The following is a 23,866-nucleotide window of genomic DNA, read 5'->3' as shown; positions in this document are numbered from 1 at the left end:
ACTTTCAACCGCCGGGCTCATCCCCATTCCCCACGTATTCCAATTTTGAAAATTCAAAATTTGAATTTCACAAACTTTCCAATTTCGGAATTTCCTAATTAGGAAATTTTTTTTAACATTCGAAGTATGATGAAATTCAAATTCAAACGGATTTCATTTTAACCTTTCCTAAACCTCATGTGCCAATTTGGAAACTAATTACTTGCTCCCACACCAAATCCCTCCCTCTTGAAGCCGCCAGCCACCATGGATGGGCCCTCATTCATGCCACCAATTAAGGCATTGATTACCCCATTAATTTGAAATCAATTTCAAATTAATCCTCCCCTAATTTCGTTCAAAACCTGAATTAAATTTCAGATTTTTGAAATCGCCCTCTCCCTCTCTCTCTCTTGAGCCGCCGGCCTCCTCTTTAATGGGCCACATTAATGCCCATTAATTGCCCCTTAATTCTATTGATAATTTGAAATCAATTTCAAATTTGCTTCCCTCTAATTTACTGAAATTCTGAAATTAATTTCAGATTTGTGTAACTCTCATCTTCCCCTCTCCTAACCCAATTTTCCTCATCCCATCCACCTGCCCCCTCCTCTGTTTTGGCCGACCACCTCCTCACTCCCTCTCTTGGGAAATTACAGCAAGAAGAGGAGAAGACGACACCTCTCTCGCTGATTCTCTTCAATGTTGAATGGCGGCTCCCGAGTTTGAATGGGGTCTTGTGTTCAACGCCGACGGAAGCATCAACATCTTAAAATCTCCGTGCTTTGATGTAGGATTTGAAGACGACGCCACAGTTGAAGAATACTTGGATCGAGTCATCCCGATTCTTGTGAGCATCATCGACCGACGGTTCTCAATCTACGATTGGAGCCTCGTAAGCCACCCACTACATCCATCCCCACTGGCTACCTCTCCACCAACAAAGTTCTTCGGTGCCATCTTTGTAGTGGTAATATCTCTCATTATTTGGCTCTTCTTTCTCCGCTAAAAGCCTACTAATAAGTGAGTGAGACGGTCATCGTGGTGAAATTCTCATTGTTAAATGTTGGACTTTTGTTAATTGTACTTTGCATTTAAATCTCTTGGAACTTTGAAAGAATTGTCTTGGTTAATTTCAATTGCATTTCTTTGGACCTAATAAAGTTAAAATTTTCAAATTCATAACTCACTTTTATGTGCTAGCGTTAAATTTAAAGGAGCAAAACTTTAATCTTTTCTCTCTCTAATTTCTTGAAGTAACTCCTAGTGGTTTTCACATCATTTGTATTTCACATCACTTGTACTCTTTCTTTATCTTTAATTGATGCAATATGCACTTTCAAGAGTAGAACTAAAGAGCTATGTCCAATATTGCTGATGAAGTGCGCCTAGAAGCTGCGTTTGGAAGGTTGGAGCTTCTTGATTGACTGGAGATTGTGGCTGGGAAAGCTAGCAGAGGACGGCGGACGGACAAATGGGAAGGAGGGACGTTTATCGGCAAGAAGAGGAGAGGGAATGTGAGGCGAGTGCAACAAGAGCACCATTTATTATACTTCTTGGTGATCCAAGAAGCTTTGACACATTTCAAGTAGGTGTAGACTCTAAGAAAAGAAGAGGAAAAAGAAGAAAAACTAGAAAGAGATAAATAAGAAATTATTCATTCCATAAGTCTTTCATTATAATAGGAGAGGTATTTATAGTATTTTTTTTTTTTTTTGAAGAAGCAGAAGGCTAAATTTTTATTAACCAAAGCAAACTAATTACAAACTACTAGAAACGCTAGATTCCTCCTTTAACATATTAAAGAATAAGGAAGGAATCTTATTAGAGGTTAAATCCTCCCAACAAAAATTATTGCAAATGGCATAGCTACCACATAAATTAGCTAGCTTATTACATTCTCTATTCACCCAATTAAAAAAAATAAACTTATGATCTTTTAACAGTAAAATATCATCTTTCCACTTCCCTTCCAAGCCTTGCAAAAATTTGATAACATTGTAGTTATCTCCTTCAATAATAACTCCTTGATAATCTTGCAACCAATCCTTCTTGATTTCCCTTATAAACTGAACTGAAAAAAGCTCAAGAGAAGCAATATCCCAATGTATACAAGAATGGCCATATGCCAAAATGAATCTTTCTTTACTGTCCCTGACAACACCACCAATGCCGGCTTTGTAATTTTTTAATAAGGAAGCATCAACATTAATTTTTATCCAATTGGGAGGAGGAGGGTACCAATTATTAAACAGTCTAGACGACCGGTTCGTACCCCAGTGACCCAATTTTCCATCAGCCATAAAAGAAATGGAGGCCATACTTACAACATTAGAAGCTAGGAGCAGTGAACAATCTTCGATCTCCCCATGAATTAATTTGTTTCTGGAATTCCAAGTTAAATATACTGCATTGCAATAAACATTTGCCATGAAACTTTCTCTGCTATGATTTTCTTCCATCCACCTCCAACATGATTGAAATGAATAAAAAAAACCGAATTGAAATCCATATTTATTCAAGTTTTGAATAACATTCTTGAATTTAATACAGGATACCGAGATATGATCAACATCTTCAATATTTCCACAACCTCTTGGACAGCAGAAATTATCCTGGAGTTTTCTCTGATACAAGAATTCATAAGTTGGTAAAGCCTTGTTGAACAGCCTCCACCAAAAGACTTCAACCCTTGAGCTCAATATTGCTTTTTTAAAACAGTCCCAGAACTTACAGTTATGCTCCTGCACCACTGAATTTCTGTAAATCAGTGAAGAAATTGAAAAACCCGAATGCTGATGGATTAACTGTAGTCTGTCATTATCTCGATTCATATGAATTCCATCTTCATAATTATTTTACTAAGTTCCTCCCCAAAAAACTGCTTTAGTTTCATATTATTCCATTTACCATTTGCTATTAAGCAATCCACCTTTTCATCCTCCATAATTTGGACTGAAACAAATGTTGGCCATGAGCTTAATTTTTTATCAAGGATCCAAATGTCATCCAAGATGTTGATAGAGCAACCATTTGTAACTTCCCACTTCACTACAGATTTTAACGCCTTTTTTTCACTGGATTAAATTTTGCATGTAGATGAATTTACCGCTGCAGAAACATAGTCATCTCGCCAATTTCCATACTTTTGGTTTAGCATTTGAAACAGCAAAGACTCCTCATCCTGAAAAACTCTCCAAGCTAACTTAGCTCTTAAAGCATCCACATTTTCCACACAAGATCGAATACCTCTTCCTCCTGGTCCAATGATTTGCACAAATTGTTCCGGCTGACATAATGCAAACCAAACTTCCCATCTTGTTTGTTCCAGATAAACTGACGGCAAAGCTTTTCTACATCTTTTAAAATGCTTTTAGGAACTAATGAAAAAGTGCAATAAAAATTTGAGATAGAGAGTAAAGTTGTTTTGATCAACAATATTTTACCAGCCAAGGAAAGATGTTTGCTGCCCCACACCGCTGTAAGCTTCAAGGCTTTCTCCACAATGAAATAAAAATCTGCAGCTTTTAACCTTCTCAATGCCAATTTAACTCCCAAATACAAGAATTCTTTGACCACTTTAAAGCCCATGATTTTTTCAACAGCTTTTCTTTTCCTCTTTTAACATGTTTGCCAAATAACATAACAGATTTTCCAGCATTAACTTTCTGCCCTGTCCAGCAACAAAAATCTGAAATTGATTCTTTGATTTCTCTAACTTCTTTAACACTAACATGAGAGAAGATAATGATGTCATATGCATATAAAAGGTGTGATATTTTTGGCAAATTCCTTCCAATCTGGATACCCGTAGCTGTCTTAAGATTGAACTGGTTAGTAAATAGCTGAGCACATAAAATGAATAGATAGGGTGAAAGAGGACACCCTTGTCTAAATCCACTTTCCGCATGAATCCAGCTAGATAAACTACCATTAATAAGCAAAGAAAATTTAGGAAATTCTACACATTCCATGATCCAGCTAGAGAAAATTTCCGGGAAACCAAAGTATTTTAAAACACTTGTTCCAAATCTGCTTTAAGAGTATTCCAACTCATGCTATCATAGACTTGTTCCAAATCAACTTTAAAAGAAACCAAGCCTTTTAAACATTTAGAAGTTTTGAATTTTTGAAAAATCTCCTGAGCCAGTAGAATATGATCTCCCATTGCTCTTCCATTGATAAAAGCAGCTTGTTCCACCGAAACTACTTTATGAATCATGTTTTTCATTCTATTCAATAAAATTCTAGCAACCACCTTATAAATAGACCTACATAAACTGATAGGTCTATAATGGCTTGGTAAAGAAGGAACCACCACTTTTGGAATGAGAACCAAAAGAGTTTATTTCCATTCAACATTCATTCTTCTCAATTTAAAGAATTGATTAACTGCACACCAACAGTCATTCTTGATTATATTCCAATAAGACTTCATGATGGAATAGGTTACTCCATTTCCAGGAGCAATGCTTTCATTAGTCTGAAATACAACATTTTCCAGTTCTACCATAGAAAGATCTCTGTTTAAACTTCTTCTATCCTCCTCATCAATCATTCTACTGGGACAAGGCCAACCTTCAAGATAACCCTCTCTTCTATTCCATTTTTTGCTGAAAAATTTCAGAAAAACTTCAGAAATGAGCTTCTGATCCTCAATGACTAATCCATCTTCATTTATAATTTTATAAATACAGTTGGAGTTCTTCCTTGCTGATGCAAACGAGTGAAAAAAGCTAGTATTAGTGTCAATTCCCTTCATCCACCTTATCTTTGCTCTTTGCTTTCACCAGGTATTCATTCTTGCCAATACTGAATTCAAATTTCAAGAATAAAGATATCTTCTTCTGTCAGCCATCCAATCTCCCCCTCCTTGGACTGTAACTCCAGAATTTTGGACTTAAGGGAAACTTTTTGCTGTTCAAACTGTTTGAATTTAGCTCTACTCCAATAAAACAGAGCCTTCATAGATCTTCGAAACTTAAGATTCAACACATGAGCATAATCTCCATTACTCTTCTTGGACCAAGCTGCTTTAACTACTCCAATAGAAGCCGGATAAGAAGCTCAAACTTCCTCAAATCTTATTATTTTGTCAGCTGCAAAATTAGCATCCAAAAAATTCAATATGATAGTACAATGGTCTGAAGCAACCCTTGTCAAATGTCTCACCAATATCCGATTGGACTGCAAAACAACCGGATTCACATAGCATCTATCCAACCTCTTCAGGATTCTAGCATTTCCAATCTTATTATTGCACCAAGTGAATCTTGGTCCAACAATATTTACTTCATGAAGGTCACACCTTGCTAAGAATGAGCTCATTTCTCTAGCTCCTTAGAGAGAACCGAAATGGTCTTCCTCCTCTTTTATCTTTATTAGCCAAAATGCAATTAAAATCACCCCCAACAATTACAGGATTACTGTTAGAGCAAAACTCCTCCAGATTATCCCATAAAATTCTTCTATGAACCACTTCTCTACCACCATACACCGTGACTATTCTCCACTTTCCCATCTTCATGACTTCTAGATCACCAATGTTAACTTGATTAGAAGCAAATAAGCAGTTAAATGAAGCTTGCTTAAACTTCCATAATATCAAAATCCCTCCAGATAAACCAACATCAGGTACTTGAACAAACTCCCAATCATTCCCAATGAGGCTGGAAATATCATTATTGCTGAAGTTTGAGACTTTTGTTTCTAAAAGCCCAACAAAAAAAACATTATTCTCTTTCACTATCTCCCTCAAATATAGAGAAGCCTCTTTTTTCTTGGCTCCTCTACAATTCCAAAACATAATTGAAGCCATTTATGGGACAAAAAGGGAAGAGCTTCCCTTTTTTTCCTTCAAGTCATTTTCTAATTTCCTTCCTGGCTTCCTCTCGGTAGCAGCTTAACAGGTCCAAGTCTTCTAAGCTCCTTGGCAAGCTTAATATTGATGTTTGAAACTTCACTGAAAACTTCATTCTCATTACCTTCACATACTTTAGGAAAACATGCTTCATTATTCACCTTTGGATTAGAAGAAGGCTTGACAATCTGTGTCTCATCATTTCCTTCAATATTCTCTGCTCCATGTATAGCTTTTACACCCGTTTGCAAAACATCTTCCTCCACCAGACTAGTAAGAACTGAAAATTTAAAGAAAGATTAGACCAAATTTATACTACTTGGGTAGACCAAATTTATAATATATAACCGATCTACCTATCCAAACTTTAAAGAAAGATTAGACTAGTTCTTTATTATATATTTGGACCCATTTATCATTTATGCTTGTGGAATGTGTTTGTACCATCTTTTTTGATAGGCTTCATAGTTGTTGGTTGTCTTGCCATGTTTATAGCATATGCTTCGCATCTGATTTTTAGATCCAATCCCATATGTTGATCTCATAATATGGCATGGGGCAATGTTTGGAAGAAGGATTTGAACGTCACTTGAGAAGAAATGGATGGATCGCTACAAGTGTGGAAGATCTAAGTTTGTTAGGATGAGCAAGTGCAAAGTGCATCTAGGTGTCGATGGCGGGAGATGTGGAAATAATCTGAGGACGTATATGGGTTTGTGGATGATTTATGATGGAAGATGGGGTGGTTGGTGACGAGATGGTTTTGCAAGGAGTGATTGACGAGATGACGACAAGATTCAATTAGAGAACCAATTGATTACGATATGAAAGATCGTATCAATTAGCCATGATTTTGAGCTTGTTGACAACTCTAGAAATTAGGGGATTAAGGAGGAGGAAGCGATTATCTTATCAAAAGGGGATTGTGATGCATCTAGGAAGTAAAAATAATAAGTAGATGAGAAGAAAAAATGTAGGAACACAAAGATAGGGGCTGATTTTTTTTATTTCTCCTTCAATAATAATGTAAGATACAATTGATCTACTATTCGAGAGGTAGGTAAGCTCTCCCAAAAACCCTAGCCGCCGTTAGAAACCTTGGACAAACCCTAGAAATAAAATTCAGCAAACAAAAAAATCCAAACCCTAGACAAAAGTCTATCATAAGTAGTAAACACAATTGAAATATTCCTAAGCATCATAAACACAATTAAGAAATCTTCCTAAACAACATATACACAATCAGAAAACCTTCCTAAACAACTCTCCCTTGATTCCTCCTCCTAACATAATGAATAATAGCTCTCTTGGGCCCTAAAAGCCCCCCCTCCCCACGTATTAATACTCCGCTCTACCACCTCCTCTGAAAGACACACATTGTCGAATTGTCTCTTGATCATTTTGTATGACTCCCATATGGCTTCATATTCTAGCAAATCTTCCACTTGATTAGTACATTTTATGTTATTGTTTCTCCTTGGCGCACCCCTTCTTCTCCTAGGGGTTCCAAAATGATCTCTATGTTTTCTGTAAAAGTCGAGGGTAATGAAGATGGTGGGTGATCTATTGCCCGCCTCAACTGTGAGACATGAATATTGGGTGCAAGGCTGACGAAGATGGTAATCCCAATCGATAGGCTACTGCTCCAATGCACTGCAAAACTTTGTAAGGCCTAAAGTATCGTGAGGATAATTTCTCATTCCACCTCTTGGTTAGTGTCTTCTGTCAGTAGGGTCTCAACTTCAAGTAAATCATGTCTCCTGGCTCGAAGTGTATTTCTCTCATATGCTCACCAGCCTTTTTCTTTATAATATGCTAGGCCCTTAATAAATGTCTCTTGAGCTCTACTAATATCCTATATCTCTTATCTAAGTATTAACTTACACTGGATACTGGTGTAGTGTTATGCCCATAATATATCAAATTAGGTGGATCTCTAGTTTATACTATTGAATGGTACAAAGTGTTGTACCAATACTTGGCCCAAGCAATCCACATTGTCAAACTCTTCGGTGTATTAGATACAAAAAATCACAAATAAGTATCTACGCTTCTATTGGCCACGTGCATCTGGCCATCTGTCTGGGGATGGTATGTCGTGTTCCACTTCAGAATTGTCCCCTGTAAACATAATAGCTCCTAGAAATGACTGAGGAACACTTTTTCTATATCTAACACATTGGATTTTGAATATCTATGCAAGCACACCACCTCTTGTATGAAAGAAATAGCCATAGAGAGTCAGAGACCATGATGTAAGAGTTCTTCAGAGGGATGAAGTGTGTATACTTGCTCAGACTATCCACTACTACAAGTATCACAAAAAATTCTTCTAAACGCAGTAACCCCTCGATGAAGTCCATCATCTCCTTCTCACACCCCCTCTTTAACAGAGTTAGAGGCTATAGTAATCCTCTCGGTGTCATGGCCAAGTACTTGTGCTACTGGCGCATATTACATCTCGCAACCCAATTCTTTACATCTCGGCGCATCCCTGCCCAATATTACTTCGCGGATTACTGATTGTAGGTTTTCTAAACTGCTAAGTGTCCTGCAACTGCATTGCCATGAAACTCCCTGTAATAGTTTGGGAATGTATCCCAATGTCCTTGGTAAGACGAATAACCCCTTATGTAGTAGCTGGGGCCCCCTCAGCGTGTAACCGGGATGATGTCTGGGTCCTGCAACAACTTAGCTATAATCTTTCTGAGACCCTTATCTTGTTTGCTCTTCTGTCTCAGGGCTTCGATGTGTAGAACCATTGGTACTGATAGATTTGTTAGTTGTGGCTTGTTTGTCTTCCTCAATTGTACATTCACGGCCTTGTTCTCTAGTCCTGGGCGATACTAGATCTCAGGCGATACTAGATCTCAAATCATAAAGTAACTTGGATGATAACCTTTGATGCTCCTCAGTCACCATCCTCTGCTCCAACATAAACTTCATACTCCTCTGATCCGTCTAGATGATAGTGTTGCCGCAACAAATAGTGTCGTTACTTTTGGATGGCTTAGACAATCGCCATCAACTCCCGCTCGTATACGGACTTGAGCCTCGCCCTAGTCATGAGCACCTAGATGAAATAAGCAATGGGATGATGATCATGCTTGAGTACTGCCCCTACTCCATATCTTGATCTATCTGTCTCCACCACAAATGACCTACTGAATTAAAAAAACTGCTAATATTGACATGCTGGTCATGGCCTTATGTAATTGTTCGAAGGTTTGTGTTGTTGCTTCTCCTTAATTGAAATTGTCCTTCAACTGCTCTGTCAGTGGCCATGCTATCTTGTCATACCTCTATACAAACTTCCAATAGTATCCTATGCGATCTAACATAGCCTGGATCTTGGACTTCTCTGTTGCTTCTCGTTTTCTACCTACCATATGTCATAGGTACTCCATATGTGCCTGTGCAAAGGAACATTTCTTCAGATTGGCATACAGTTAGTGCCCCCAAAGTCTCCAATATAGTCCTTAGATGACAAACATGCTTTGCCTCTGTAAGACTGTAGATAAGGATGTCGTAAAAAATATCAGCACAAATTTCTTGAGGTAGGATTGAAATACCCGGTTCATATGGGACTGAAAAATGGCTGGAGCATTGGTAAGGCCGAAAGACATTACCAAAAACTCGTAGTGACCCTCCTGAGTCCTGAAAGCTATATTGTGCATATCCCCCTACTTCATTCAGATTTGTAGTACCCTAACTTCAGGTCAACCTTCGAGGTTAAAGATGACCGCACCAAACAGCTCATCCAACAATTCATTAATCACGGGGATAAGAAACTTGTCTAGCAAAGTTTCCTTGTTTAAGGCCTGATAATCTACACAAAACCTCCAACTATCGTCCTTTTTTTTAAACCAGCAAAATTGGGCTGGAAAAAGGGCTCACACTGGGTCTGATAATTCTTGCCTCCAGCATCTCTCTGATGAACCTCTCTATCTTATCCTTCTGAATCTGGGGGTACAATACGATCGAACACTGATAGGAGAAACCCCTTCCTTCAAGGTAATGGTGTGCTCGTGCTCCCGGGGTAGCGATAACCTGCTAGGCTGTTGAAAAATATTAGGAACTGCTGTAAGAGATGTTGTACACACTCAGGGTTCTTAGCTGGCTTTGAATCTATGACCTCTAGGCTTTGCAGCTCCACCAAGTAGCCCATCCCGTCTCCCTGTCTTGTCTTGACCATGGTTTTAAGTGAAACCGTGGTTCTGCACGGGTTGACATCTATTTGCAGCACCACCCTCTTCCCTTCCACATGAATCTCCATAGTTAAAGATTTCCAATTCACTTACGTTTTCCCTATCGTCTGTAACCATTTCATTCCTAGGATCACATCAGTGCTCCCCAAATCGAAGGGAAGAAAATTCTCCACTATTTGTATGTCCTAGAGTGTCAGTGCCAACCTTCTGCAAATCCCTTTACTCGCTCCACCTTCCCTGTTCTCATCATTACTCCAAAGCTCTTTCTATCTGCCAACTCCAAACCCAACTGGTCCACGATCTAATTTGAGATGAAGTTGTGAGCAGCCCTGCTATCAATCAAGATCACCATTGGCCGCTCCCTAATGTCCCTTTACTATCATGGTGTGATTTGGAGTAAATCCCACCATTGAGTTCAGGGACACTCTTTTGCACTCCTCCCTCTTCTTCTTTCCCACCCGACTACTTGCTGTCAGTCTCCTCATTACAGATCATAAGGACCTGGAGTGTGCGATGCTTGAACCGATGGCTAGGTGCATACTTCTTATCACATTAGAAGCACAAACCCTTCGCTCTTTTGTCCCGCACCTTTGCTACTGGGAGGTGCTTAAAGTTGGCTCATGGCGAACTCCCCACACTTTTCCCTCAGTGCCTGCCGTTGAAAAGAGACTGTCTGGGTCCTCGATACCAATGTAGTTGAGGTACTCTTATAGGATCCTCCTCTAACTCCGCACCTCCTGGTCTTTTCTACTAGTCTCCGATCCTCCACTATCTTGGCTAGCTTCATCTCTCCCTCAACCCCCTTGATCTCAACAACCGAAGATATGGCCGTATGTCGGGCTTTGGGCCCTTCATGAAATTTCTCTCCATCATTGCCTACAAATCCCTCTCAACTACCCTAACAACAACTCAAATCTCTCCCTATACTCTATGATGGTCCCCTCCAGAGTCAAGGCAAAGGATTGCTCGTGCAGATCTCCTTTCCGAGTGGCTCGAAAACGTTCCAACTAGCAATCTTTAAATTCCTCCCAAGATTGGATTGAATATCTGGCGTCACTCCCCTAGAACCAAGCTAGGGCTTCCCCTCCATACATAGCCCTGCGACCTTAAGCTTCTCCTCTTTATTCAAATCATTAACCGCGAAATACCTCTCCACCTAGCCATGGGCATCATCCTTTTCAAATATCAGCATCTTTAACTTCCTCACCCTAGTATCTACCTCCAACTATCCCTCCCTCCAACGGTTCCCCTCGTGTCTCGGGGGTGGGAATCTCACCTTTCTTCCCTCTTCCTTGCATGAGCCAATCTCTATGTATCGCCTCGACCACCTCCATCCCCGGTATCCCATTCCCCTTGCTCTCGAAATACCTCTCATAATGGTCGTCCACTGTACAATCTCCACCAAAAAATATCTCCTTGTTGTCCCATTATCCGGGAACCTTGATATGCTCCGTATCGGAGCCGTAAGAGGTGTCTCTTGATAAAATAAACTCTCCTCGTCGAACTCCACCTGTTCGATCTCATTTCCCTTAGATTCAGCCACGGGAATTCTGATCAAATCTTGGTTAGGGTTAGTAATAAGGACTGTCGATGGAGTTTTTTATTGTATCTTCATGAGCTTCCTCATCATCTCCTCCAAGCCTTCAAATGAGCTCTCCATCCGATTTTCTATGGTTGAAAACCTTCCTTTGATGGTTGAGAACTTTTCCTCTATCCCGAATTTGATTTGCTCCACCTTGCCCTAGCAATGCATCCACCTTCTTTGCTGCCATCTCTCCAAAAACTCACTTTGATACCAATTTTATCCGTCTTGGAAGTAAAACAAGTTGTAGATGAGAAGAAAAAAAAATGCAGGAATAAAAAGATAGGGATGATATTTTATTTCTCATTCAATAATAATACAAGATACAATTGATCGACTATTCGAGAGGTAGATCAACTCTCCACAAATCCGAGCCGCCACTAGGAACCTTGGGAAAACCCTAGAAATAAAATTCAACTAACAAAAGATCCTAACCCTAGACAAAACTCCCATTTAAATAGCCCCCGCACATAATAAACATAATTGAAACATTCCTAAATTGCATAAACACAATTAGGAAACCTTCCTAAATAATTAAAACTTTCCTAAGCAACACAAACACAATTAGGAAATCTTCGTAAATAACTCTCTCTTGATTCCACCTTATATAATGAATAATAGCTCCCTTGGGCCCCACAAGGGCCCCCCCTTGGCATATCAGATTGTTCATTTCATTGATGCCCTAATGAATTGTGAAAGGGGTATTTTATTGCAATATAGAACAATATAACATTTTTTAATCTACCTATTGAGCCCTTAATGCCCATAATTATCTATGAACTCAATTACTCACAATGATCCATTAACCAATCTAATTCATAATAGACGCTTAAAAAAAATCATTATAGACGCCTAACTTAAACGCCTTATAGTTTGCCATGCATTGAGGGCATAGCTTAATAGATGAGTTCTCTTCCTTGGTTAGTGAAATTTGATTACTTTGTAAGTTTGCAAAATAAGCTGCTTAATGGAGAATAATGATGGTAAATTTTAGTGAACTTGTAATTGATGTTTATCAATTAATATATTGGAGGATCATGTAAAAATTGCAAAAACAAGTATGTTGGATATATTATACAAAGAATGGTATGTAGTTGAACACAAATTTTCTAGTTAAAGGGGTTTAAATGTCAAAATGCTCCAAGAGTAATGTCAGGTAAGAAAATATTATGGCGCTTTAAAAGTACATTACATCAACTTTTATTGCTACTAGGTAACCTGAATGCGACCAAAGCAGATGTCAAGATATGTTACCGAGCCTAAAAGGTAGGGATTAGACTAATGATGATGTTAATTATATTTTAGTTGGCATGATTAAGAATATGTTGATTCTTATAATTGTTTCATTTGTCTGCATGAAAGTAGCGTATGATCTAATTAATGTACTTGGTAGTTTGGCTGTTCAAGTTTAGCCAGCTTATAGAATTGCATCAATGGATTATGCTTCTTCTTGCTATTACTTTCATGGAATTATAAGTTAAACAAATTAGTTTCATTTTGGCAGTTGCCTCCATTGGCGAGACAAGAGGTGTCAAGGTCGGGGTGCAAAAAGCTTCAAACAAAGCCTTAAATTTGGTGAGCTGAAATATAAGGTTTTACGAGTAAGAAGTTTCAATGTGAGCTGACCTTTTCTTGTGGACTTGTTAGTTTAGAATGCTTGGATCAGATCTGTCGAAATGAATTAGTATAATCTGGACTTAGTTTTCTTCTATGTTGATATTTGCCTTTTATGATCTGCTAAAGTAGCTGTAAATGATAGGTAACGTTTTAAGGTTGACTAAAATACTCTCATCTATATTTTGGTGTCATTATTCCCCTGATTACGCTATTTTTGTGTTATTTGACTTGGACGAGATCACTTCTCTTATTGTTAGAAAATGACTTTATTATAAGCGTCTCATGCATATACATAGTTGATTATGTGCCAAGCTTTAGGCTTCGTTTGGGGCGGCTTTCTTACTGCTTCTTAAAGCAGCTTTCTAATTGATAAGTTTTATTTTTTGAACTAAAAAGTTGTTTTAAGAAACAGTAAGAAAGTCATCCCAAACAAAGCCTTAGCCTTTATATGTTGAGAAGAATGGAGTTAAGGAATCATGGGTCCTTTCTAGTGGGGAGTAGGGGTTTTAGTTTCTCTTTCAAGTTATTGATTCTTTCGCTTGTTTTGTACTCGAGAGTCTGATTGGTTAGTTGCACTTTGTTTCAATCAAACATAAATTGGCATTTGGTTGGATTGGACTTGATCGTGCAAGCTTGAGGTTGTGACAATCTTAGAGTCTTCAATATTCTCCAATTTATGGCTTTCTCTACACTTCACCTCATTACACTCTATATTCATCATTCAACTCTTTTTTTTGGGGAGACCAACCTTTTTCACAAATGCCTATTTTCCTTGGATTCAAATGATGAGGCTGTGCATATCTAATTTTTTTTCCTATTGGCTAAGGATTTATTGACTCTGATAATGCTCTTGAGTTAGGCAAATCATCCTTTTTCACTTTTTGGGAGTTTTAGGAAGGGATATTTTGCATGATTGAGTTTAATAGTCAGATTGTGCTAACTAGTTTTTTTCCCCATAATGCTTTTGAACACTCCATTAAGGATATTAACTTCTTAAATGTTGGTTAAGATTTTAGAATTATTTTGAGGAATGGATGAAAATGAACATTCAACAAGAGTAAAAGATCTCATGATTCCATCACATCAAGTAGATCTAAGGGGTTTAATTTACCAACAACAATGGATTAGGAGGTCATATCTTCTAGGAGTTTAATTAGTAACCATAAGTTATCTCCTCTTTGATTTTTAACATAATAAGGTATACAAAATGATATTTGTCCTCTTACAATGAGGTGGTTGCTTTCATGTTAAGACTTTCTTTGAGGTATGAAGCATGGTTGAGTGTAATTAGAGGCATCAGTACAAGACTACATGATTATCCCTTTCTGAAGGGCATGGAATGGTCATTCTAACTATCCATGGGTGAACTAAGTTTAACCTTAAAAAGCATATAAGTGAGATATGGATCAGTGTTATAAGACACTTGTGGTTATAGATCATATCAAATATTTGGCCTAGTGTTTGAGGAAAAATTATTACGTGCGATGTTCGGATGCCTCCAGAGGCTAATCCGGATGCGCCATGTCACCCAATAAACAATGCATTGGGTGATGTGGCGCGTCCGGATTGGCCTTCAGATGCGTCTGGACTCCGCATGTAATAATCTCTGATGTTTGAGGGCTAATCCTTGGTGCTTGAGGTTCACATCTTCATGTCATAGGGTTTATTGTGTATAGATTAGTCAACTTAAATGGGATCCCTTGGTTAGCTCAAGTTCTGAGTTTCAGTTCGACTTACTTGATGATGTAAGTTAAGTACATGAGTAAAGTGAGTATCTACTTTCAATGATGGCGCATTTCAGAAAAGAGAATGATTTCCAATATTGGAAAGCTGGGGTTCACAATTCAGTGAAATGAAGGCCAACAGAAATATTTAGGGCATCCCTAAGAATGCATGCATAAGTCCATAGTGAAGGACATAAGGTTTTGTTTGTGACGGCTTTCTTATTATTTTTTAAAATAATTTTTATACTAAAAAAATATTTTAAGAAGCAGTAATAAAATCGTCCCAAACGAAGACTGATTCTTGAGGAACTTTGTGCAAATTAGTGAACCATAATGCCTAGTTTATGAGGCCTTCGAAAGCACCTTAATTGAATTGTGATTATGTTTGTTTTTTTTGTTTTTCTTAAGGTGAGGGATGCTTTCCTCTTATTGCTCTATGGGATATAAATTGAGTAAACTTAATTATGCATGCTTTTCAAAAATTGGGTAATGTTGCCACGTAATTTTAAAAGTTTCATGTAGTCCAAAATTGATTACATCTGACTTAGGTATATATATTGAAGGAGCCCAATGTTTTACATTTACTTTTTTTTTTAAATATTAATAGAATATTTAATTTGGGAAACTATGTGATTTGACCTAGTTGTTAAGATATCATATTAGAATTCTCACATTCTTTATGTTGCTCACAAAGGTGGACCCTCTCTCTCTCTCTCTCTATAGGGAGATTTACATACATAACACTTAATACTATCCTATTTACATATTTAACACATAAAATTTTAATATTACATACATATCACCCATAGTTCAGTTTTTTATCAGGAGTAGTATAAATGAAATATATGAGTGGTATATTTGATATTAAAATAATATAGGGTGATATGCATGTAATATTAAAGTTTTGAGTGTTAGATATGTAAATAGAATGTTATAAAATGGTATGTATGTAAATTTTTCATATATATATATATTAAAATTTATTAAATATTTTTGGACCTTTTAGTATTGGAGAACTTTGGTAATTTATCATGGTGTATTCTATTATAGCAAAATGGAGATAATTTACGCTCTATGAACTTGAAAAGGAGGTTAACCTCAATTTTATTATTTTTAAATATTTCAATAGATTTAATGAATTTATGCTTTTTAATGGTAGTTTGGTAATTTTATCATTCTATGGAGTCAATATAGTAAAATAACGATATTGAACCCTCCATCGATCTATGGAGGCATACTTTAGTTTTTTCTATTTTTTAAAGGTTTATGCACGTAATGGCTTATATATTTTTAATCAGATTAAATTTAATTTATTTTTAATGGTAGTTTGGTAATTTTATCATTCTATGAACTCAATATAGTAAAATAACGATATTGAATCCTCCATCGATCTATGGAGGCATACTTTAGTTTTTTTCTATTTTTTAAAGGTTTATGTACGTAATGGCTTATATATTTTTAATCAGATTAAATTTAATTTAATTTTGCGCTATTACTCCATTATACTTAGACAAAGGTATAGTAACTTCCGATAAACTATGGGAAATCTACCTCACATTTTTTAGATAATTTTAAAATGTTTGAACGTATTTTTTTAATAATTTTTTGAAGGGTAGTTTGGTAAATCTACCTAGTTATTTGAGCAATTTACTATATTAAAACAATTTTCAATTTTTCATGTGCCTTATATTTGATGCACAAATTAGGGCTGATTTCGATTTGTTGAGTGGTTCAATGTGTTCAATATGAGTTGAAGAGTGGAGTACATTTTAGAGCCTTTGAAACTTGAGAGATATATATATCTAGTGAACTAATTTGTGTCCAATGACCTCTAGGTGATTCAAATCAAGCTGTCTAATTCACCAAGTTAAGGCAGAGGTTCCATATCTTTTGCAGCAAAAAATTTGCTTGAATTAATGAATGAGGTAGAATAAGTTCTTGCCTGTTCTTCACTAAAGTGGAAGAGGGGGAGGGGTGAGCATAGAAGTTGATTTTCTTCTTATCGACGAGTAGAGTCCGACATGTCAGAAAGTTAAAGAAAAGGTGACAAAAAGTGATAATATAAGAGACTACAATCAAATAATTTAAGTGGTTTAGAATTATCGACTTGCGTGCACTATTAAAAGGGGGTGTGCATTTTCACTATAATCAATAAAGAAGAACATATTGGCCCGTATATCCATCCCTCCTCTGAATTCCACTCATGTTACAAAAATACAAAGTTTATTCTTAACAAATATGCTAAAAGTCAAATAGTCTCTCTCTTGGAGGCCAAATAGTAGGCATTTATAGTTGGAGTATCAATGTGGGTGTGGAGAGTGGCGTGTAGGCCAGAAACGATAAGTTTAGACAATAACTGAGGATATAGTCCATGTGAGTCATGCATTATGTGGTAATCATCCAATGACTGTACGATTAGTAAATAGTTGGTCCTTCAAATAATTTGGAGATATTATAGAGGTATATTGTTATAAAAAGAAGGATATTCCCAAAATTGTTGTTTCTCTATATGAGAAGTTGTCACGTGGGATAAATAGAGAAGTTATTTATCCAACTTATGTGACCAAGCAAATTTAGGCTTAGTTTGGGACGGCTTTTTTATTGCTTTCTAAAACAGAGTTTTAGTACAAAAATAAAAAAATTTGTATTAAAACTCCGTTTTAGAAAGCAATAAAAAAGTCGTCCCAAACGAAGCCTTAGTTGTGCTTACATCATGAGCTTAAAAACAAATGTAGAATATTAATTAAAAGGCCTTCTACTTGGGACAAATCTTAATTAACATCTCTTTCTTTTTTTTAATAAGAGAAGTTAACTCATAAACTTAAAGTCAAATGATTATCCTGCAACTATGATTATAATATTTGTACTCATCAAAATAATATGAGGTCTAAATAATTTCTCTCCTTTTTTTAACGATGATGGTCCTCCATAAAAATTAGTCGAGTCCTCTTATATAATCTTGTGATCAGTACACATATAAGACTTGATACGGCCTTGATTACATGACATTTTAAAAAATTAAATATTTAGATTACATATGACTTTGATAGATATCATAATATAAAATGAAAATATTGTCATATTGTATTAACGAAAAAACTTTAATGAGAAGAATAAGGCAATATAGGCTTCATAGGGTCTTGAAATATATTTTTAAAATTGATAATTTTAAGAGCTATGATCATAAAAATCTAGCAAGGTTTTTCCATGAAGAAATTATTATAGTTAATACCTAGTTTATGATGTATAAGTTTTGTATAGCTTAGAGATATCTGAGAAAATTGAGTTGTAATATATAATACTGAATAATATCATAAAAGAGAATAAAATCATCATAGTTGTACATCTATGAGCGTATACCAACATGATTTGACATCTCCAACCCGTTATTATATATATAATCATAAAAAATATAATATTAAATTAACCAATGATGCTCATGAACAATAGAGATGTAGCCCCTTAAATGCATTGCTGAAGTAGATAGGAAGGGGAGAAGCAAATGATTGAAGCTCAAAATAAGATAGAATTCTTTATCATTAAATATCACCTGCAAGTGATTGCTATGCATATCACAAATGCTAATCTCAAATGTTAAATATTTAGATATAACTCTAATAGATGTCATAAAAAAATGAATAAAAAAGGTCAAACCCTGCTTACATAAATTAAAATACGTATATCCAATGAGACAAAATAGACTTTTAAGTAAGGGTGTCAATTTCGGTTCACGGGTCGGGTTCAGGTCGAACTCGGAATTGACCCGGGTTCAATCGGGTCGATCATAACCCGACCCGGGTAGGTAAACGGGTCAAATTGGTCTATTATGGGCCTCATTATATATACGGCCCTCTATCTTTTTTCTTCAAGCCCTGCAAATCCTAATTGGGCTTAAATAGCATCAGTTCCAGTAAAATCATCCCATTGACATCATCCACTAAATTAAATCTAATTTAAGCTATGATCCAATCTGGACACTTCCAGCATGCCCATTATAACAAAAGACAGAGCCTTTTTCCTTATAAAAATTGCAGAAAATAACAAAATTACAATAATGTTCACATCCCAGCTTTTTCTCTTGTTAGCTAGCTCTTGAAATACACTTGGAAGCACCACTTGAGTTCTTTTGTTCTGTTCTTTATGGAATATGCAAATGGGCAGATTCTCCTTTGTAAAAATTGTCTTGCCCAATAGATTACATAAGGATTCTTCTGATTTGGTTTTTCTTCTATGAATTCAAGGAATTAGATTCTGTTCAGTGGCTTCTTTTTTTCAACTTTTACTGTAACATTATGGTGATGCTGTTATTTAAGTGCTGCAACTGCAGAAAGGAAGGTTCTTCTACCTTCCATATGGCCTCTATGAGGGATAAAGGAAAAATTGCATTCTTTGTTGTCGTGTGAAAGAAAAAAAATAGGGTGAAAGGAAGGATCAAAGTTTCGTTTGGGACAATTTTCTTAACTCACCGATAGTCGATGTGTCGATCAGATTGATATATGAGCGCTCAATCTTAGCCATAAGAATCAAGGATGAGTGCATCTTTGTCTCATCAAGACGCTCGATTAAACTATTGATGTACTGTTTTGTTCTACAAAGAAAAAGTTAAGAGTAAAGAAGAATAAATTTAGGAGAAATGAAAAGAGAGCATATAATATTTTAAGTGATTTGGCCTTTTTCACTTATTTCAAATATGGAAGAAAGATGGGGGCTTTATTATAATAGGGGGAATAAGAATAAGTGATTATAAGCTCTTTCAACTCTCAAGAGTCTCTTTATTACGAGATGAGTTTAGTTAAATGAGCCAAGATCCGCACTAAATGAATAAAGATTTGTTTGGGATGACTTTTTCACTTAAGAACCAGTGAAAAAGTCGTCCCAAACGAAGCCTAAGAGAGGTGTATACACATAGTAAATCCATTGAGGTGGCATAAATATGATGATGACTTGGAGGGAGCTTCATGGCTTGCATGTATTAGTTGCATTGGGAGATCAGACTACCTCTCCTTGGTATGTAGAGAGTATATAATCTCATCTTTCAGAGGCAAATATACAACGAAGATCATGTGACATGTGTCATTGCTAGTGGAAAATCATGTGAAAGTTTTTGTTTTTTTTTTACTTTTGATTCAATTAAGGTAAACTCATATGCACATTACATGCGAAAGCTTTGAACCCAAGATAAGCTCCTAGCCATAAGATCAAGATGATTTGCGTATCATGTGCCAAATAGGGTTAATAGATGGTCGGATGGTGATTGATGGTTGGAAGGCTAAGAGTAGCATGGGTAGGCGAGGAGCATTTACTCACTCTTTTTAGCGCAAACTATCCTATGAGGCACGTCAGAAACATTGCCAGACACAATAAGAAAAATGCTAATTACTGGAGGATTTTTACATTGGATTTCTAGGAGATAATTTTCTTTTTTATTTCGGGCAGATTTATAATGAAATATTTTCAGTCGATTTTAAAATTTTCTCAAAAAATTATATATTTTTAATTTAAAAAGAAGAATTAACTAATTAACTATTTGAAATAAACTATTAATATTGACTAATTTAAATTAACTATTTAAATAAACTGATTAAATATTTAATATTGTTTATTTATTTATTTTATTATTTTTCATATCTTATTTTAAATAATTATTGATTTCAATATTTATTTTAATTAATTATTTTTATTAGTTATCAAATTTTATATTTTATTTTAAGTAATTATTAATTTTAATTTTTGCCTGATTCTAGTTTAAATATAAAAGAGTAACAATTAAAACATTATTTTTCTTTGCAGCGGAGTAGTTGGGCATTTGAAGACCTTCCTAATGAGTAGAATTCAAATCTCATAGACGTCACACGCAGGTGCGATGCGCTGGGGCATGACCAGCTCAGGACACCGCGAGCCGGCGGTTTGGTGCGTACTGGGCCTCCTCTGGCAAGCGCGGGCAAGTGCGGGCATGGGCCGAGCGGGTTTTTTTTTTTAAATTTTTTTTGGTTGATATTTTCCGCCGGAGAGGTCTTTTCATCAATGCCTGAATGCTTAAGGCCTGCATGCATAAGGCCATTAAACATTTAAATCATTAATGTTTCAGACCACAGGCATGCATAAAGCCATTATATACAAATTAATAGTTTAAGGCTTCCTTTCGGATGATTCTTGCTTTTTAACATAAAAATTTCTATTTCAATAAAATTTTATACTAACTAATTACTCTAAAAAACATTAAAAAAGCGGACTCAAACTAAGCCTAACATAGAAAGGACTCCATATCTTCTCAGGCATTATAAAAAAAATAAAACAGATTATCCCGGTTAGGGGATAACCCGGTCGACCTAGCATGCAACCCACACCAATTTACACGGGGGCCAACACTTAAGGCTTGCACGAAGCGCCGAGGGGATTCGAACTCGGTACCTGGCCTATGGCCAGCCAGTTCTCCACCACCAGGTCACCCCGCGGTGGGTTTCTGAGGCATTATGAAAGTCTTTATCATGAACTGGAGCTTATTCTTTTAATTTTACTAAAACTTACAGTCAACATTACTATGTACAGCTCTATTAAGTATTAACTATATATAAATCTGTAAGGTGTTTTATAGTTGTTTTTTAATGTTCGTTAGAAGACAGGAATTTTGTATTTAAACAAAGGGGAAGGAGAGATTGGCTTCAGTCTGACCATTGTGAGGAGTTCAGATTGGCCTACCCTCACAACCAAAATAATAAACAATATTTAATCATTTTGTTCATCTCTACATTTTTTGTGCGACAATAATCTACACTGCAAGGATTAATTTGAGACAATTTTTCACTATTTTGAGCACTGCACTGCCTCTTAGCTATGATTTTCTTGCTGCTTTTTCTAAATTTTTTTCTTGCGAGAAATATTTTTTTGTAGTTAAATATGTTAGAGTGTTATAGCTATAAAAAAGAAGTTATTTTTGGCTTCTTTTAAAAAATCATAATACCACAATCAAAAATGAGTTATTTCCCCAACCCTCAATAATAGCGGTTTTAAAACCGCTGTTACAGATGACTTTTCCCAGTAGTTTTAACTAAGTTTATACTATAGCTGCCTGAGACATCTAATTATAGATTTACCTATGTGGTTATTTTTAATATTGTAATATTAGGATTGTTACTGCATAAATTATTATCATCATCTATCAATCAATATCCAAGCTCTGAAATTATATTTTGCAAGGGGATTATGACAGATTGAGATAATAAAAAATACAAATGTGTGCAGGAGCCCTTAGATTTTGATCTGAGGGCTGCAGATGGAAGCTAGATGAGTCAACTACAGTTTCAAGTAGTTCTTGGCTCCTATTCTCCCCCCATTATGTTAGTCTGAAAGCAAGCTTGGTCAAGGGAAGAAAGTTAAAGTGAAGTTGTCAACTACAAAGTTTTGAATAAATCATGACAAGTAACTGAAATAAAAGCCTATCAGCTGTCATGTCATGTTCACCAATTGTACCAAACATTGGCCTCACAAGAGAAGCTTCTATTCTTGCTGATCATGCCAGAAAAGCTTTCCACACATGCAAATATTACATATTTGTTGCTTTACAATCAGTAATAAATCATAAACTATACAACTCAAATTCAGGAGAGATTATTACGTGCGGAGATTGGATATAAAGAATGGTTCAGTTTTGACTCTGTGAACAGTAAAAACACAATAAACTATTCACAACTATGCTTTTACTATTTATTGAGTGAATCAGACGATTCCAGTTCAGAATTTTAGTAATAAATTCAAATATCTTTATCAACTAAGCTATACCTTTCACTCAGTTTGAGTTATTTATCTAATCAATTGTGATACATAAAAGAGACCAGAAATCTAACACTTCAATCTTTCTATTCGGAATCAAAGTCCAAAGAGTCATTTCAAATTCACCTAACACGAGAAAAAAGAGAACGAACATGGAAAGATAGTTTGAAAGGGTAGTGAGGTTTTGATGTGCAGAGAGATTTTGATGTGCAGAGAGAAGGAATCAAAATTGGTGGGGGCTCTCGCTCTTCTTTCCTTGCACATTTTCTCTCTTTTGAGAAAGTGAGAGCTTTAGACTTCTTCTCTCTCTTTCTTTTTGATTACTCATTCCTTCTCTCGATTAGCTAAAGCTACGTAGTGACATTTGACAGCTTGAGAAAGTTTGCCTTCGCACAAGGTACCAACAGGTTCTACTGCTGCAGTTTCCACTTGGAGGCAGGCATGTCGGCAATACAAATTCAATTGGGAATTTGGCTTCTTTTGTTAAAAAGGACAAAGGATTTCTAACAATTGACTAGTTCTAAGTAGTCCAATAACACTAGTTGGAATTGGTTTTTTCATGTATATTTTCTGTGGGCTCTCAAGGAATTGCCAATTGATGGCCTTAGGTGCTTTAGTGTCTATGTGGAACTGAGGATTGGGTTAGCATTTAGTCCAAAGGAGGATTTCTTCGTTTAGGAGTCGAATATTTATGTTTATTGTTAGAGAAATACTCTTTTAATTTTGTATTTACTTATTTTATATTTAGTTGCTCTTTTGTACATATAATTTACTATATGAGAACTTTCTAGACTTGGGAAGTCACTGTTACAATACTCCTTATTTGTGATGGATTTCATGATATAAGTTTAAGATAGTGGCAAAATGGAGAGAATTGTGATGTTTTTGAAATAATAAAGTGTTGTTACTAAAATGTATATTGCAGTGAATCATATGGTTACAAATCTGATTAGAATGGATCTCATCGCTCCAATTTAGGTTTTGTTTGAGACGGATTTCTTACTGTTTCTTAAAAGAACTCTCTCTAGTACGAAAATTAAAATTTTGTACTAGAAAGTTGCTTTAAGAAGTATTAAAAAAGTCGTCTCAAATGAAGCCTTAATCTCGATGTCATTTTTATCTTGTA

At 36.0% G+C, this 23,866-nt stretch overlaps 1 protein-coding gene across 1 annotated transcript in view; it reads left to right on the top strand.

Moving 5' to 3' along the window:
* LOC110116328 (inactive poly [ADP-ribose] polymerase RCD1) overlaps nt 1-13,468 on the top strand; it is a 32,822-nt gene extending 19,354 nt beyond the window's left edge. The window contains exon 7 of the mRNA XM_020849872.2: nt 13,134-13,468. Within this exon, the coding sequence (XP_020705531.1) occupies nt 13,134-13,199 (66 nt within the window). The 3' untranslated portion in view covers nt 13,200-13,468. The remainder of the gene's footprint in view (nt 1-13,133) is intronic.
* Nucleotides 13,469-23,866: the final 10,398 nt, after the last annotated feature.

This window comes from Dendrobium catenatum, unplaced genomic scaffold (assembly GCF_001605985.2).
Source record: "Dendrobium catenatum unplaced genomic scaffold, ASM160598v2 fragScaff_scaffold_601, whole genome shotgun sequence".
Lineage (NCBI taxonomy): Eukaryota > Viridiplantae > Streptophyta > Magnoliopsida > Asparagales > Orchidaceae > Dendrobium > Dendrobium catenatum.
The sequence above is the reverse complement of the archived record's forward strand: the minus strand, read 5'-3'. Positions and strand labels throughout refer to the sequence as shown.